Source organism: Heterodontus francisci, chromosome 43 (genome assembly GCF_036365525.1).
Source record: "Heterodontus francisci isolate sHetFra1 chromosome 43, sHetFra1.hap1, whole genome shotgun sequence".
In the NCBI taxonomy this organism is placed as follows: domain Eukaryota; kingdom Metazoa; phylum Chordata; class Chondrichthyes; order Heterodontiformes; family Heterodontidae; genus Heterodontus; species Heterodontus francisci.
The window spans coordinates 25,444,407-25,463,219 of record NC_090413.1 but is presented as its reverse complement, the minus strand read 5'-3'; the positions used below and the strand labels follow the sequence as shown (position 1 = coordinate 25,463,219).

The 18,813-nt window shown below is 43.2% G+C and overlaps 1 protein-coding gene across 2 annotated transcripts in view; it reads right to left on the bottom strand.

Annotated features, from left to right (window-relative positions):
* Positions 1–1,415: 1,415 nt before the first annotated feature.
* Positions 1,416–18,813, bottom strand: part of LOC137355733 (collagen alpha-1(XI) chain-like) — a 244,071-nt gene continuing 226,673 nt past the window's right edge. For both annotated transcript variants that reach the window (XM_068021204.1, XM_068021206.1), the window contains 4 exons: positions 14,427–14,539; positions 12,978–13,046; positions 10,602–10,835; positions 1,416–7,136 (listed from right to left, as the gene is read on the bottom strand). In XM_068021204.1, the coding sequence (XP_067877305.1) occupies positions 6,990–7,136; positions 10,602–10,835; positions 12,978–13,046; positions 14,427–14,539 (563 nt within the window). In that variant the 3' untranslated portion in view covers positions 1,416–6,989. The remainder of the gene's footprint in view (positions 7,137–10,601; positions 10,836–12,977; positions 13,047–14,426; positions 14,540–18,813) is intronic.

Here is an 18,813-nt window from a genome sequence, read left to right as displayed (position 1 = left end):
GCGGGCCCCTCCTGTGGCGCAAGCAGGCAACGTATTGAGTGTGACCCCTCCGCGTGTTGAAGGCTGTTTCTAGACAAGTAGAGACCATTAAAGGCACCCAGGTGGGATCAAGGGAATGATTCTTAAAAGTATTTGAAGAATCAAAGGGGGGACTGTGGGAACAGAATAATATGGGGACATTTAAGGTGAAATAATTCATCGATCATGTACTACTAACAAACTAACCTCGGAGCTGCAGAGACAGCTTATCAGAATTGACTTCATAGTTTCAGGGCTGCACAGACAGCTTATCAGTAGAAGTAGACTAACAAGCAAAAACTAACAGGACAGCTGCAAGCTGCTTCATAGTAGCCTATTGTATAGCAATCAGCCTAACGGTCCAAGGAGATAGGGGGGATGAGAAACTGCTAGAGGGGAAGGTGACAAGGCAGTAACCCAATCAGGCCATGACACCAAGAAACTGCAGAGTTTGTAAACCAATTGGGAACATAAAGGGGGTGTCACTGATTTGTAAGAAGAACTATAAGAAAGGCTTGATTTCCCTGCTCAGGCAGGAGAGGAGAGAAGAGCCCAGGTGTTGTTGTTGTTTGCTTTGCTGATGATGTAACCAAGAAGTACTGCAATAAAGTTTCTTAAAGCTACAGTCGGACTTCATCTCTCTTTGTGTAACTAATGGGATCCAACATTGGTTGACAAATTTGATTCAAGCAAATGAAATAGAATTTACCGCATAAAAATAGGCCACTTAGCCCAACAGGTCTATTTTTGGTGTTTATGCTCCATGCAAGCCTACAATCACCCCTCTCCATCCTGTCAACATAATCTTCTAGTCCTTTTTAACCACCTTTCTACCTGACCTTGATGCTGCCACACGTGAGGAATGACTGCATCGGTGGTTTGTATGCGACTGTGGACCCCATACTGCAGAGAGAGGGAGCCCCTCTCCAAACTAGAGGGAAAAAAAAGAGGATGAGAGGTGACCTGAGATATTTTCAAGATTATTGAAAAGGTTTGATAGGGTGGATGTAGAGAAGATGTTTCCACTTGTGGGGGAAACCAGAACTAGGGGCCATAAATATAAGATCACCACCAATAAATCTAATAAGGAATTCAGGAGAAACTTCTTTACCCAGAGAGTGTTGAGAATGTGGAACTCACTATAATGTGGAGCAGTTGAGGTGAATAGCATAGATGGTTTGAGGGGAAACTAAATAAACATATGAGGGAGAAAGGAATAGGAGGATCTGCTGATAGGGTGAGCTGAAGTAGGATGGGAAGGAGATATGTGTGAAACATAAAGACCAGCCCTGTTGGGCCGAATGGCCTGTTTCTGTTTCTTTGTAAATATAATATCTCCATATAAGGCAAGGGGGATAAAAAGCAAAATGCTGAGACAAACTCGGTTGCATTTTTTTTTTAATTTTGTAACTAAATTTACATTTTTTTTTTCCTGAATATCAATTTTTACTGCATTAATATGCTACAGACCTTACAACAAAACAACCTGTATTTGTTCAGTGCTTGACATTCCAATGTACAAACATATATCACATGTCATAATACAGAGGGGGCCAACCCATAAAGCACCACGTGAATTAAGCACCAGGTCATTGCAAGGAAGAACCTAAAGGTCAAGGTTGGGATAGCGATGGATGGCTGATTGGAAAGTTGTAATACTGACTAACATTTTTTTTAAAGATGGAGCCACAAGTTTTAACCATCAATCTTAATGAGAAGACCTTTTTTTTTTTGAACGCCTTCCATCTCATTTTGTCTGTCATGAAGCTGCTGACACTCGAAAGAAGTATGGTTCTACAGAGGCAGGGGTCACCCTCCTGTCCCTCCCATGAGAGCCGAAGAGGGCATCACCACCAAGGCTGCACTGGTCCTTAACCCAAGACCCGCTCACGCACAAAGACCAACAAGAATCACTGGTCAACTATCACGATAGGAGCCCACTTATGATTTTTCTTTCTGTCTGCCCACCCACTTCAGCCCATGGGTATAATTGTAGAATCTTTTGTTGCTCCCATCAAGAACAGGTAACACAGCATAGGCCTAATGGCTTAGTGTTGAACCTCCAATAAATCAGAAAGAAATATTACATTAATGAATTGTCCTCCATCACTTTTATCTCCAGCTCACATCTATTCATTCCAATTAATTTAAGTTGCACACCTCAAATTACTGACATGTGTACACCCTTTAAATTAGATCCCTCCCCTGTAATGCCTGTGCATTCCTAGCTCCAGTGCATGAACAGCAAATCAACCTTTTTCCTTTAATTTTGCTTGGCCCTTGAAGTGGTTGCAATATGCAACTCCAGGTGGATGCTTCGGATCTAGCTTAGCAGAAATAATGTATGAATACTCGTTGGTTTATTGATACAGAAAAAAATATGCCGACACCCTATAAGTGAGCTAGCTATGAATTAGACAGCATGAAGAATTATCCAAAGGCATTCCTGCATATGTTTTCCCTCCCCTATATAACACCCGAGCATATGGAATAGGCACAATACAGTACATGTCTCTCAGAGTGCAGCATGTGACACAGTGGTATAGGATATAGTGGCAGTACATATACAGTAGCATTTAGGAAGAGGTAGAAATTCCTTTTAATCCAGGTTCTTCAACCCTAAAGATCAGTAGCCCCACAATTTAAAAAGTCAAGTTTTTATAACAACTTATGTTCATGTCTCCACTTTAATACAGGGGTAAAATGTGCCCCAAGGCACATCATAGAGGTGTAGAGAAACGATAATAGCCAAGCCAAAGGAGGAAATAGTAGGAGGGGGTGGCTGAAAGCTTAGTCAAATAGGTGGGTTTTAAGTACGGTCATAAAGGAGGAAATTCTAGAGCTTAGGGCCTAGGCTGCTGAAGGCCACGGCCACCAATGGTGGGTAAAGAGAGAAGGGGATGCATAAGAAATCAGAGACAGAGAAATGGAAGTTACAGGGTTGGTTGTTGGGTTGGAGGAGATTATGGAGATAAGGAAAGATGAGGCCAGAAGGGATTTAAACCCAAGAAATGGAATTTTACATTTTCAGGCCTTGGGAGACTGGGATGCAATATAAGTCAGCAAAGATAGTTGTGGGATAGCATACAGGCGACAGAGTTTTGGATGAGTTGAAGTTTAGGAGGTTGAGATATTAGCCAGGACAGCAGTGGAATAGTTGAGTCTGGAGGGTGGCAAATTTATATAACTGTGCGTTCCCTTTTCCCCCACTCAACAGGAGAACCATGATAACAACGTGACATCGCTTTTAGTATACTTAACAAAGTGGGGATCTGAGGTTCATTGGCATAATGGAAAACTCCAATGGGTACAGTCCAACCACTTGATATTCTTTTTTAATTTGTTGCTTTTTAGAAACCAAATGTTATAATAGGCACTTTGGTGTTGCTCGTGGGATTTCTCATTGTCCCCTCCAAGATGGTAAACTCTTGCTGGCAAATGGTTGCACAAGATGGCAGAAACCCTCACCCAAGTGGCCACATTCCATTTGTGAGCCAAGATGGTGACCATGGACAGGCCGACTGTCCTACTCACCCAATGGCCACACAGGCAGTGGAAGTGACTGGATAATCATCAGGAGAGGGCATCCTGGCTGATTTTCCTCTCCCTGGGCCAGGGGTTGGCAAGACCAATGGGAGAAAATTCACTGGCACCTCAGGTAGCATAGATGAATGATCAAACCTAGGATCAGCCTAGCTTTGTACCTCAGTAACTCATGAAGCGGCGAAGTTAACCAGTGAGCCCATCAAGGAAACTTTCTATTGGGGCAGTCCAGAATAAGCAGTCAACAAGGCCTACCACAAAAGGCTTCCAAGTGCCCAATCGTTTTGGTTGCCTGGGCTACTGACCCTTAACGTTAATGTGAATTTCTAGCTCCCGCCCAAGGCTTAATAGATCTAATCCAAATGTTTTTCTTTTTTTAAAAAAAAATATTTATATACACAAAGGCATCTTCAACTGAAATAAATTATGCCAACACTCAACTCAAGAAGCATCTAAAAATAACACAACTCCATAAATTATTTTTGTAACAAAAAAAAAAGTCAAGCAACATAGTTTAATACAGTTTTGGTATATTGAGATTAGCACCATTTAAAATTGCTCCAAGCTTGGTTCGAGAAGAATCATTCCTGTCACAGTACGACAAAGAAGAATTGGAGAAACGATCAAGAACAATTGCATTGATCTGCTTTCCCCCAAAACTGAGACGGTCTGTAGCAGTTCTGCAAAAATTGATTTATCCCATTTTGTAACCTCAATATATATTAGATTTGTAAACTTCCAATTCTTCTGATGATGAGACAAGGTGCCATACCTATTGGAAAGGTAGCATTTTCCCCTTTAAGAAGGCCATCAATGGTTTGAACACCAACATTGTCACTTGCTCCGGTCTATTAATAGGCTACACATTTTTTTTATAATTGCGCTCATTAAGGTATCTGTGCTGGAGAATGGAATGCTTTTCATTTCAGGCACCCAGTCTCAGCGTCCAACACCACCAGGGCAGGTATAGTAGGATTAGAGGCAGAATAACTTTCCCTCTACTGTGCCCCCAACTTCGGAGGGGAAACTGCCAGTCCTTCACTGGGCAAGATCATAAAACTCGCCAGTCTGTGGCCTATCTTTCTTCAGACAGGCTGCAACTTCAGCCTCCGAGGTTGCCAATGGCTCCAATGTGACCTCCTTACTTTTCCCACATCAGCCACCCTCTGATCTCCCTCAAGGTTGCCAATCAGTACCAAATATAGGCCAGTGTTGGGTGCACCATTTACATTGGCGCTAGCAACTGCGTCGCGATCATCCAAACTCATTTGTTATAGTTCCCTTGATGCCAGTGGAGTGAAATGATCAATCTTCAGTACGGGGCAATTGTGTGCAGTTGGACTGATCGAAAGAGAAGCTGGTCTTTAACTGTCCAAACATGAGGCAGGCCACAAACAAGGAACAACCAATATACAAAAAAAAGGGCACTTTATTTGCTTTTTTATTTAACTTTCCAATTTAATATATCTGATGGTCACTATTCAGCCATTTACCAATTGTTTGAACCTGGGAGACGCCTGATTCCTTACTTTTACTGTATGTATCTAGTCAAAGGTAACACTGGCTGTCTGTCATACCTGTGTTATAGGGGAGCTCTGTACAGGAGAGGGAGCCCTCTTTGCCCTGGGGCTGTGCACCATTTGCACTCCCCTTTCAGCACAGAAGGAGGCCATTCGGCCAATCGTGCCTGTGTCGGCTCTTTGAAAGAGCTATTTAGTCCCACACCCCCTTGCCCTTTTCACAATTCAGCATATTTTCCACCTCCCTCAAACATTTATCCAATTCCCTTCTGAAAGTTACTAATGAAAGTTACGAACTCCCTTTCAGGCAGCACATTCCAGATCACCACAACTCGTTGTGTAAGAAATTCTGCTCATCTCCCCTCTGGTTCTTTTGCCAATAACTTTAAACAGAGGAACACTGCATGAGGGGAAGACTCAGTCAAGTGCTGAAGGCACAAAATGTAGCCAAATGTGTTGGGATTCAGAGGTGTTCTGGTCTGTCGCAAACCCTTCACCAATTGATCCAAAATAAACAAAGACATTAGACTAGTTTTTACATTAAAAAATTAATTGCAGCTGATTGTTTTGAGAGCGAGTTGGAAGGTGTGACCTTTGGTCACTGAAAGATGGTCAAGTATACTTTGATCCTGGGAATGCTGTGATTCAGTTCAGCAAACCCACAGTCAGTTGAATATTGCAAGACATGTGTCTCAAGTCGGAAGAGAAGAGAATATTCTAGGAACACTCCAATTTATGGGATATATGCTGGGTTTAGAAATATTACAGGGTATCAAAATCCAAATTTCAGACTGTGGACTCCAAATTATGGCTGTCCAGTTCTGAAACGTAACAGCTTTCTCAGTAACTGAAGGGTTATTGGTTACAAAACCGGCAGCTGCAATTGACTGGAGTTGCAATAGGTGGTGCCCAAAAATATCAAAATGGAGGACAAGTCTGGTAGATGGTAGATCTGGATGGTCTCAGATGAAGGGGAGGGGAGGTCGGGTGGGGAAGGAAGCATGTGTGCAGCGGAGACGTCAGCATAGACTAGTTGGGACGAATGGCCCATTTCTATGCTGTGGACTCTATGCAATTCTATGACAAGGGACGCTGCTGCTCCACTGCAAACAAAACAGGCCCAACAGCATCTGGAGTGTTAACAGCGTGAATCAGGCCTGAATCTTGTGCTCCCTGTCAGGGACCTCCAATATGCTGCTGCATGGGGGAATTGTGCACCTTGAATGGTTGAGGGGAGGGAGTAGTCAGTTTTGTTGTGGTCCAAAATTAGTTTTTTTTTTAAAAGCGACTGACACTGCGCCAATCTACCAAAGCTTTAAATAAAGTGTTTTCAATGCCTCAGAAGATATAAGCCATTGTAAACTCTGGGCTGCAGCCTGTACAATATAATATATATACATATACATGCACGTACACATATATTTTCCCAGTTTTAATACCAAGACAGCAGTGTGAACCCATCAGTGCCAAGGGACTAGCTTTGAATCCAAACATTATCTCCTGTCTTAGCACTTCAACTGTAAATGCCCATGTGTTAAGAGATCAAAGAACCAATTCAAATGTTGGATCTTACGAGAGAAAGGCCACTTGCTGAAGGGAGAAGGTTTGGTGCACACATCCTCTCCAGGTATTAAGAGATACTGGAAGAAGACTCAAGAGCTACATACCATCGCAGTAGAACAATCATGGAATTTGGAAGGACCCAGAGATAACCACCACTGATTTGGCCTCTTCAAAAGGTCATAAGACTTTGGCCCCACAAGGGCAGGAATTATTTATTGTCATTCACACACAATAAAGAAAAACCCATCTGCAGCATGATTAATAGAGACAAAATGAAATACAAAAAAAATGTGCATTTTGCATAAAAAAGAGAATAGTTGGACACGGAGTTCTGGTTTCTGAGGTTTAGCTGTTGAAACAGACAGGGCCAACCTCGAACCCAAACTTCTGCTGATGCTCGCCAAAATCAGTCACTGCGATGTCTTTAATGGGTAGGTCAACAACTCGCGGCGAGTCAATCACCAGCACAGTCCTATCGGAACCTTTCCTCAGCTGAAAGCAAAAGAAGAAATAAATGTAAAGAGGAGAGAATTCAAATAAAACAAAAAGATCCAATGATCCACTAACACTCTCATGCTTTTTACTCCCTCACTCTAATCACTCTGGCAAAGTCATACACGTTTCCTTGCTGAGATTGAGTGGAGCTAAAATAGTCCTACTGTCATGCTAGGCCCCCACCTGCCAAGAATGAGGCACATTAATTTTGGCATGAACATTGATTTTAAACTGTTACTGGAGTGAAGAAAGGACTTGTTAAACAGATCAGCCGTGGCTGGAAAAGACATTTGTATATTAACAGACAGTGTTTGGAAGAACAAAGCAGCCATTCCCTGACACATTCAACCCACAATGGACTTTTGATCACCAGACGTTGAAGGTGGGGGAGCTTGCATTCCAGGTTGACTGCTAAGATGGCCGAATACACAAACGGACACGGTCAAACCAGCTAGTCACATGACTAACCTGCTGGGCAACCTGAGTTTTTTGAATTTGTACTAACAGTTTGGGCAGAAAGCTATTTGATCCTGGACTAAGAAGATCTCTCTCCTGTCTGCTCCCATCTCTTTCTCACAAGCCTCTGAATCCACTGAAGACACATGAACCCCAAGAGAGAAAAGTCTCCGACAGCGAACAAAGTTTAAGAAGAATACTGGGCCCCAACGAAAAGCAATATCTACCCACAATCAAAGACTCTGCAGTGAACTCAAAGAACAGTAACAATAACTCTTCAGATATTGCCTCAAACATTTCCACTTTATTTTTCTTCTGCTCTTTTCTGTCTCTATCTGTGTGTGTATATCGCACATGCAAGCCAGCGTGGGCGTGTCATGTATCCATAGGCATTAACTGAATTAGAGTTTGTTTAAGTTTAATAAATTTCAACTTTTCTTTCTTTAAACCTAAGAAAGCCTGTTTGTGCTGGTTTCTTTGCCTTATAATTGGAAAGCGGTGAACAAGGAATCACCAAGGGGGAGCTAAAAACACTGTTTAAAATTAAACTCTGTTACAGTAAGACCTGGTGAAGGCTGAAAGTGATCCGTAGACCTCTTTCTCACCTGGTCATAACACCTACATTCGACACTGAGTTAAAAGCCCATGGCTGTCAAACTCACCACTTTTTTTGACCTAGACTCAATTGTATTTATCTTCTTTTTCACAGCCAAGTCTGCGTCGTGCGAACCTCTTCTGCAGCAGCAACCTACATCATTTTGAATGGTCCAAACTAAGTCAATTATCACAGCTCTTGTGACCAGTTAACACCACAGGTTAAGTGTGAAGAATTGATTCAAGTTTGAAATATTCCCTTCAATTCTCCTGATTTCTTCTTTCTCCTAATGCTCTTGCCTTTAATATTCTTCAGTACCACTAGAGAGTCATTAGAGTCATTTATGGCACAGAAGGAGGCCATTCAGCCCATCGTGTCCTTGCCAGCTCTCCAAGGTGCTATACTGTCAGTCCCACTCAATCCCCATAGCCTGGCACATCTTTAGAATCAGAGTCAAAAAATCACAATCTGGTTGTTTAATGGTCACCATTACTGATAGTAGCTTTTTATTCCAAATTTATTTAATTAACTGAATTCAAATTTCCCAGTTGCTATGGTGGGATTTGAACTTATCCTCAGATCATTAATTCAGCTCTGCTATATTATTACTAATCCAATAACATACTCATTGCACCACTTTACCCCTAATGCAGTGTGCTATACGCTGCTACTAGCCTACCTTCCATTCTTAGTGCACATCATTCAGCCCTTTGAGTGCCAATCATCAAAAGCAACAAATTCAGTTATAAAGTTATTCTTGTTTTTGATGTGCTGATATCATAAGACTGAAGACTTTCCAGGGAACATCAAGGGGCTGGATTTTCCTGTGGGATTCAGGACCCTGCCGTCAGGCTCAATTTAGGGTCAGATGCCTGCACCGTGCCGGAAACACTCAACTACGATTTTCCCCAAATTGGCCAATTAATAGCCAGAAGGCTATTGTTGTCTAATTAAGGATGGTGGGTGGGCTCTCCAAGCTGAAGAGCCAATAGCAGGCCCGCCAGCTTGAAAGCAGCAGAGGGCTACCCTTACAGGTAAGTGAGGGAGAGGGCATCCAAAATGGAGGCTCCCTCTCCTCAACGTTTCTTTAATTTAAAATAAAAAAAGGCCTTCGTAGCTGGGCCATCATTGTGGGGGGGGTGGGGGAGGGGGCCCCTCCACAGGATGGCCTGCGGCTGCTGATGAACCCAGGCGGGCAAGGAGGGCCTCTAACGCCTGGAGCACTGGCCCTCCGTGCATACACCCACCACGACCCCCACCCCACAGCCAACAGCCGGGCACCCCAGCGGCACAAAATTCTGCACGTGCCCACCTCCATTCCTGCATTCGGCAGGGCCTAAAAATCCAGCATCAGGTCTCTAAATGGTCAAGTTGGTTAAAGCTCCTTTGTATTCAGCCTCGTCCTTTAGTAGCTCCCGTTGTCACTGGCCCATCATTATAAATACAATTTGCTTTGCGAAGAACGAGTAATGAGTTTTATGCGTGATCCCAATGACTGTACAGAATATAAAATAGACTCAAGATTCTCTAAACCCCTATGCCTTATTGATAAATGGAAACCCTGTGATAATACACAAAAGGTCATGCTTGTGTATGAACTCATGTAGAGACATTCTCTGTATCCATTACTTTAAAATTGAAATGGAACCTCCTTTATCCAAACTCTAATTATCATGACTCTAATTACAGCCTTCAGAATCTGCCAGAATCTTTACAAGATAAATCTGGTGTGAGTGGTTGCCTAATTGTGCAGTTCACTTGTATCAGTCTCCTTGTGTCTGATATAAATTAACCTCACGGCCCAAAGAAAATTAAATTCAATTTGTTATTTATATCATCTTCATTTTCATGGCCAGCATATTGCTGCATCAGGTGTATTTAGCCACAGTTTGGGTCATTCACCAATTTCTATTCTCCAGTCTTCAATAAATGAGGTTCAGCTGTAAAAAAAGAAAAAGGAAGTCTTGCATTTCTACAGTGCCTTTTATGACCTCAGGAGATCCCAAAGCACTTTCCAGCCAATGAAATACTTTTGAAGTGTAGTCACTGTTCGGAAACGCAGCAGCACAAGGTACCGCAAACAGCAATGTGCTAACAATCTGACAACCTGTTTTACTGATGTTGCCTTAGGGATAAATATTGCCCAGGACACTGGGAAGAATTACCCTGTTCTTTTTCCAACAGTGCTGTGTGATCTTTTACGTCCACCTGAGAGCCCTGGTTTAACATCTCATCTGAATGACAGCACTCCAACAGTGCAGCACTCCATTGGTACTGCACTGGGAGTGACCGCCTAAGTAGATATTAAGTGTCCCGAGGAAACAATGTGCTAAATGCTGAACATTGACACTGCAGACTCTTTAGCCTCACACATACTCCTTGTAACCCTAATCCAAAGAATCACTCTTTACTTTGCAACCATCATAGATGGCACTGATGTACGGCGTTTTGGAGTAAGACAGCTCCTCATCATTGGCTCCTAAGAAGCGCACGGCCTTCTTGTAGCTTTTCGTGGCGGAGTCGTACCAGGCGATGGACTGCTGGCAGTTGTAAATGAACCTCTGCCGGGCGGTGGCACTCAGAAGGCGCAGGAAGGTCATCTGAACCACATGGACAGGACTGCCATCGGAGTCGGTGTACATAAGCTGGGGGAGTGGGAATAGAAAGACAAGATGAGTACTGATGGTGGAACGTGTGAGAACAAGATGGTGAAGCAACAATGTCCACGTTAGGCCAGGACAGAATTGGAATGGGATCATCCAGTGCATAGTTAGGGAGAAAGCTAAATAGGTTGATGAGCGAGAAAGGAATAGAAGATTATTCTGATAGGCTGTGATGAAGTAAGATAGGTGGAGACTTGTGTAGAGCTGGCACAGCTAGGCTGAATGGCCTATTTCTGTGCTGTAAATTCTATGTAATTCTTTGTAGTCACTGGCTAGAATTGTTACGATATATACTGACCTCCAGAGGCAACCACTATCTGTACTGTCCCCAATACATCATTGGCTCGACAAGCCTAACTCCTTTTGTATGCGAGTTATCACGATCCCGGTGGGTACACGGGCTTGCCCAAGGAATAGATCTAAGACAAAGAAATTTCTGGCCATATGTTGCCTATCGTGGGAGCCCAGCAGTGAGAGGGCATAAAATCCCAGCGATGGCAGGGACGTGGCACCAGAAGAGTCAGTAAGGAACGTTAAATGGAGAGAAGCACCCTGTTGATGGCATCAAAGCTCCAATTAAGGTATTTCTCCAATATTGAGATCTTCAGCAGATAAAGGCTGAGTCCAGTTTGGGGGAACAGAAGTTACTTAGAGCTACATAGAATGTACAGCATAGTAACAGGTCATACGGCCCAAATGGCCCACGCTGGCATCTATATTCCACACGAGCCTCCTCCCACCCCTTTTCATCTCACCCTATCAGCATAGCCTTCCATTCCTTTGTGCTTATTTAGCTTCCCTTAAATTTATCTATGCTATTTACCACAACCATTCCTTGTGGTAGCAAGTTCTACATTCTCACCACTCTCTGGGTAAAGAAGTTTCTCCTGAATTCCTGACTAGATTTATTAGTGACTGTCTTGTGTTGAGTGTCTCAAGTTCTGGTCTCCCCACAAGTGGAAACATCTTCTTTAGGTCTATCTTATCAGAGCCTTTCATAATCTTAATGACTCTAGTCAAAAGGCTGTGACAAGGCCCCCTCCTTCTACTGGGGAACTCTAGGTCTTCACCGCTACTTCCTTCGACCCACTGCCAGCTTCTGCACGGTGGCTCTGGTGAGCAGAGGCAAGCAGGTATGAGAGGGAAAACCTCTGCGATCTGCCACTTGCATGTGGGCAGTTGCCATCCAGCAGATGCAAGGAGAGGGGACTCCGTGATGGAGTAGCAAGGCAGATCCCAGATTTATTGCATTCTTAATGCAATCCCAGAGAAGAATCCTGGTCAATTCATATTCCATTAACTCTCCCATGAACCCAACTTACTTAAGCTCTTTCAAAAAAGGAACCGGCTCAATAGTTGATCTGGAGTTGAACTGAAGGCTGGAGGCTAAGCACGGCCAGCTATTACTGACCACTTCATGGAACGCAATGGTTCCATGTGCTGTCGGGGCCCTGAAACCATCATCTGTGGAAAGGATATAGCCAGGTGCGAATATTAGAAGGAAAGAAAGAGCGGGCCTGTATTTATAATACACTTTTCATGATCACACATCCAAATGTGCCTCACAGTCGATGAAGTACTTTCAAGTGTAGTCACTGTTGGCAGCCAAATTACGCACAGCAAGCTCCCACAAACCTGATAAATCTGTTGGCTGAGGGACAACTATTTTCCAGGACATGGGGAGAATTTCCCTGCTCTTCTTTGAATAGTGCCAGGGGATCTTTATCGTGCCCGGTTTACCTCTGTTTTAAGGTCCTATTTGAAAGATAGCACCTCCAAAAGTGCAGCACTCCCTCAGTACTGTACTGGGAGTGCCAGCTTCGATGTTTGAGCTCAAGTTTCTCAAGTGGGACTTGAACTCACAACCTTCCGACTCAGAGACAACTGCATTACCCACTGAGCCACAGCTGACACATTATATTATGTGTATACTGGCAGGCTAGTGTATTCAGTAACACGTATTAATATGACTTTCTGTGGCACTGCTCGTGAATAAAAACAGCTCTGTACTATGCTCTCCATCCCTTTCGCACTCTAATTCTTTATCCTCCTATCCCCTCTCGATGACAGGCATGATACATAAAGCCAATAATTACAAGCATTGTTTTGTTCAGGTGATCTTACCTGCTTGCCTCGCCTGAATTTGCTGTACCAAGTTCCAGGCTTGTCCCTTTGCCAAGAAGAAACTTTAACCTGGAAAAATCAGAAAGCAGGGACGTGACACCAACCTTCAGACACAGTATTACATCCGGTCAGCATGGCCGTCAGCCCCAGTGCAGTCCTACAGCAAATATCACAGAGCGAGTTGGACTCAGGGTAACTAGGGATGGGCAATAAACATAGCCTGATGATCGCTGACCGAGAACAAAATATATTAAAAGAAACACATTAGGTTGGAGCTGCTACAGTAGACAGCAGGAATGTCAAATGCTTGAGAATGGAACGTGTTGAAGTTTTTGCTGCTCAGTGTTGGCATCATGCATTCCCAGGGCAAGTGTGTTTATAGTGACAGAGGAACCCCTCCCCCCACCCCAACACACAACCCCCCCCTTCCCACCCCCTCCCGACCCCCCCATCCTTCACCTACCCTTTCACTGTGCCCTAATGCAAAACCTCGAGAGAACACTCTCACTGTACCTGTGGGAATCCTTCCATTTTTCATGTCAGGTACCCCAATTGCCCGGAAAGTCTGTGAAACCATGTGCTCAACTGAGACCGAGGGCGGGGGTGGTGGGGGGGGGGTGGGGGGTCCTGATCGAGATCTTTAAAATCGTGAAGGGGATGGATAGAGTATAGAAAACTGTGGGAGGAGCAAAACTCGAGGTCAGGAATATAAGATAGTCACTAATAAATCCAATAAGAAATTCAGCAGCAACATCTTTACCCGGAGAGCAGTGAGAATGTAGAACTCAGTACCACATGGCGTAGTTGAGTTGAGGTGGATAGTAGAGATGCATTGAAGGGGGAAGCTAGATAAACACATGAGGGAGAAAGAGATAGAAGGAGATGCTGGGTTAGGGTTAAGTGAGGAGATGGGAGAAGGCTCATGTGCCAGAATGGACCAGTTGGGCCAAATGGCCTGTTGTGCTGTAAATTCTATGCAATTCGATGTAATGGTGCAGTCAGTGTATTTCTACTCTCGAACTGCATCTCACTCTGCTTTGCACTGACACTAAACTAAAGCTGATGGATTAAATGAAGAGGGGTGGGAGGAGGCTCGTGTGCAGCATGAACACCAGTTGGGCCGAATGGCCTGTTTTGGTGCTGACAATATTAAAAGGCTCGGCTGACGGCCTACATAACTAACTTCAAAATAGAAATTGCTGTGCATAGTGCTTGGGCGCAACATAAATTGTCTCGTAAATGTGAGCATTTCATTTTCTAATGTGTTGGAATAATCAAGGTAAGAATGGGGGGAGGAAGAAAAGGAAAGAGTCTGACTTGCATTAGCTGGGCGAGCGAGTGAATAATGAGAGCCTGCAAACACGGAGGTTCAGTTTAAATTGTGCGCAGTGCTCCATTAAATGATCCATTCCGATATCGCTGTGCCATGTAATTCCTCTGCCGACTTACTGCTTCAGTTCTCGTGTCAGGGAAAATGCAGGTTTCACCCCCAGCAGTGAAATTACAGAAAACCTTGAAGGAATCCTTGGCGCAACCTTGATTGGGGTCGATCCAGTAATCACCTGGAGAGAACAACGGGCTTCTTTTAATATCTCAGTTGTACAATTTTCAATAAACTGAATGATACAATTTTAAAGGGGATGCAGGAACAGAGAGACGCGGAGATTCACATGCACAAATCTTTGGCAGGACAAATTGAGAAAGCTGTTAAAAAAACATATAGGTTCCTTTCTTTATAAGTAAAGGCAGAGATTGCAAAAATCAAGAATCACTGGTTAGGCCTCAGCTGAAGTATTGTATCCAGTTCCGGGCACCATGCTTTATAAAGGATGTCAAGGCCTTGGAGAGGGTGCAGAGGAGATTTACTAGAACGGTACCAGGGATGAGGGACTTCAGTTCTATGGAGCGACTGGAGAAGCTGGGATTGTTCTCCTTAGAGCAGAGAAGATTAGAGGAATGTTAATAGAGGTGTTCAAGATTATGAGGGGGTTTCATCGAGTAAATAAGGAGCAACAGTTTCCAGTGGCAGTAGGGGCGATGACCAGAGGACACAGAATTAAGATGATTGGTAAAAGAACCAGCGGGGAAGATGAGGAGAATTATTTTTGTAAACACAGCAAGGATCAGGAACCCACTGACTGAAAAGGTGAGGGAGAATCAATAGCAACTTCAAAAGGGAATTGGATAGATAGTTGAAGAAGAAAAATCTGCAAAGCTTTGGAGAAAGAGCAGAGGAGTGAGACTAATTGAATAGATCTATCAAAGAGCCAGTATAGGCACAATGGACAAATGGGCTCCTTTCTGCTGTATCATTCTTATCTGTGATTCTATTAGCGCAACCTTGTATGCTGAAGGAAATACAATATAATACATGTACTGTGAATGTAGCAGAGGGATTAAGGTCCATGTTTATAGGATTTCACTGTGTTTGAGGAAAATACAAAGTAAATGAAGAATAGGTGACTAGAAAAAAACAACCTTGCATTGCATTGTTTGCATAAGTTAAGGAAGAGTGAGGGATATTACTGTTTGTAAGTCCTCAGAAAGAATGGGTTGGAGTAGGAGGCAGCGAAAGAGTTATTACTCCTAATCCTCTTCCAACAATATTTTAGGCATCCTCCTCTATCTCCTCCTGTAGCTCAGTGCCCAGCTCATCACAATTCAAAGACGGGACTTGGCATGTTTTTCCAATGTTAGACCACTGTATAAAATGCAAGTTCTTGTCACGAGTCTGCCAGAATACAATTTTACAAAACTGAGAATGCTTCACCAGTACTCACAAGCTCAATTGTATTTTTATTTTGGCTTTTACTCTCCGTTTTATATTTTCAATTTTAACTTAATTGGACATTTTCACCTCTATTTTAACAAGCTAACCCGTTGTTTGCTATTCGTTCTGTCTTTTCCTGAGGGAGTGCAGCACTGTTGGAGGTACTGTCTTTCAGTTGCGCTATTAAACAGTCTGCTGTTGAGGTGGATTTTACAGTATCCATAGTGCTGGGTTGATAAGGAATTATATTTCTTTCAATGAGGCATGGGAATGATCAAAAAACACATGAAACACATAAACTGGTCAGTCTGTCTCACTGCCATTTGTGGGATTTTGCTATGTAACAGTGACTGCATTTCAATAATTCATTGTAAGTCAAGTGCTTTGGCTGTTTCCGACAGTATAAATACAAGACTGTTGTTGAATTTGATTTTTCTTCAGATGCAGAAAGCTATTCCCCTCACAACCATCATCTTGCAATAATGACCCCCTCGCTTCCACTGCACTGTTAAATGGTATTTTAACAGCAATTTATTGAAGCATTTATTTAATGGTAAAGTGTAAAAATCAAAGGGGACAAACCAGCCTTGCTTGTGATTTCAAATGATGGTGTTTGTCCTTTTGAATTTTTTTTTTTATTTCAATTGCTCCATTTAGCCCGACCTCTCCAACAAAGAGGTTATGATGGGCAGGACGCAAACATTCCACAGCTCCAAAGCGTTGCACAAATTCAACTCCATCAAACATAAAAAAGCCATGCATGAAATGTGAAGGGCTGGAAACAGCTCTCCCCTCCTGAGTCATAGAGATTACGGCACAGCAGCATTCGGCCTCCGTCAAAGTCACAGTTAGTTATGTGAAGCAGACCACAGGAAGGATAGAAAAGCTATTAAGTTACACCCTCAAAAACAACAACAACAACTTGCATTTGTGTAGTGCCTTTAACGCAGTAAAATGTCTCAAGGAGTCCCAATTAAAGAACAGCCTTTGTAGCTGGCGTACAACAACACTATAAAGGCTCGTGATTCTTGAAGGATGGCGCACAGTCCGTGTAGGACAGTCTACGTCGGACTGGAAAGACTTCAGACTCAGTTCTGCTGCTAACCTGAAATTTAAACCGTTTCGGGATCCCCTTTGGGAATCGCAAGGACTAACAACATTGTTGTAACTATACCACACACAAGCTACGACAGCAAGAATTAGACGGTCTAGAATCCCTTTTTGTGTTAATACTTAGTCAGATAGAATGACCAGTTTATGTGTTTCAGGTGTTTCTTCATCATCCCCGTACCTCATAGAAAGAAATATTGTTCCTTATCAACCCAGCACTATGCGCAGCTTGAAATCCACCTCAACACCAGACAGTTTAATACCTCAGATGGTACCTCCAACAGTACTACACCCCCTCAGTAAAAGATGACAGAATGAAGAGCAAAAATGGGTTAGCTTGTCAAAATAGAGGTGAAAATGTCCAATTAAGTTAAAATTGAAAATATAAAAACAGAGAGTGCTAGAAAGAAACATTTCAAAGAATGCCAACTGTGCCGTTCATAGAATAAGACAGCACAGAAGGAGGCCATTCAGCCTAGAATGACTGTGCTGGCCCTTTGAAGGAGCTATCCAATTAGTCCCACTCCCCTCTGCTCTTTCCTCATAGCCCTGCAAATTTTTCCCTTTAATTATTTATCCAATTCCATTTTAAATATTACAATCTATTAACCAGCTTGCTGGGTGTGATTAATAAATTCACAAGATAGATGCAGAGGAAAAAGACGGTTTGATCTCAACCTCTTATTGCGACTTTCATAAATGAACTGGCAGCTGAGAACTTTAGTTTTAGCTCCAAACTCCGTTCCCTAGCTACTGACTCCATTCCTCTCCATGGCAAGTCTGAGATTAAACCAGCCTGTTCACATCCTTGGTGTCACACTTGACCTTGAGGTGAGCTCCCGACCTTATATTCGTACCAACATTAAGACTGCCCATTTCCAGTCTGTAACACTGCGTGACTTCACCCGTCTCAGCTCATTTGCTGCTGAAACCCTCATTCAGGCCTTCGTTACGTGTAGACTTGACTATTCCAACACACTCCTGGCTGGTCTCCCACACTCTACTCTCCATAAACTTGAGGTCATTCAAAACTCTGCTGCCTGTGTCTTAACTTGCACCAAATCCCTCCCCATCACCCCTGTCCCTGCTGACCCTCATCGGCTCCTGCACAAGCAACACCTTGATTTTATAATTCTCATCCTTGTTTTCAAATCCCTCCATGGCCTCGCCCCTCCCTATCTCTGTAATCTCCTCCAGCCCCACAACCCTCCGAGATATCCTCTTAATTCTGGCCTTTTACGCATCCCTCCACCATTGGTGGCCGTGCCTTCAGCTGCCTGGGCCCTAAGCTCTGGAATTCCCTCCCTAAACCTCTCCACCTCGCTTTCTTCCTTAAAACCTACCTGTTTGAGCAAGCTTTTGGTCACCTAATATCTCCTTATGTGGCTCAGTGTCAAATTTTGTTTTAACTGCCCCTGTGAAGTGCCTTGGGACATTTTATTATGTTAAAGGCACTATATAAACATAAGTTGTTGTTGTTTATGCGGTTCCATGGACAGTGCCGGACAAATATCAGACTAGGTTAGGTCCTCAAATCCTCGTGTGTGACTGAAACCCACGACTGTTAGATTCAAAAGCACAAGTGCTCCCAACTGACCCTGACAACCCAATCGTGACATCCTTTGAGGTACATGAACATTTTTTTTTGGATTTCTTATAAAGCCTCATAAGGATCTGATCAAAGACAATGCAGGTCTTCATTTTCAACCACCACATCCAATGGGTCAGGCAGATAGCTTGAAAAGTTGGACAATGGAAACACATCCTTTTGACCATTAAAGCAATGATTCCAGGGATGAGAGATTACGGTTACATTAATCGAAGGTTGTTCTCCTTAGAGCAGAGAAGGCTAAGAGGAGCTTTGATAGAGGTGTTTAAAGTCAGGAAGGGTTTAAATAGGGTAAACAAAGAGAAACTGTTTCCAATGGCTGAAGGGTCGACGACCAGAGGGCACAG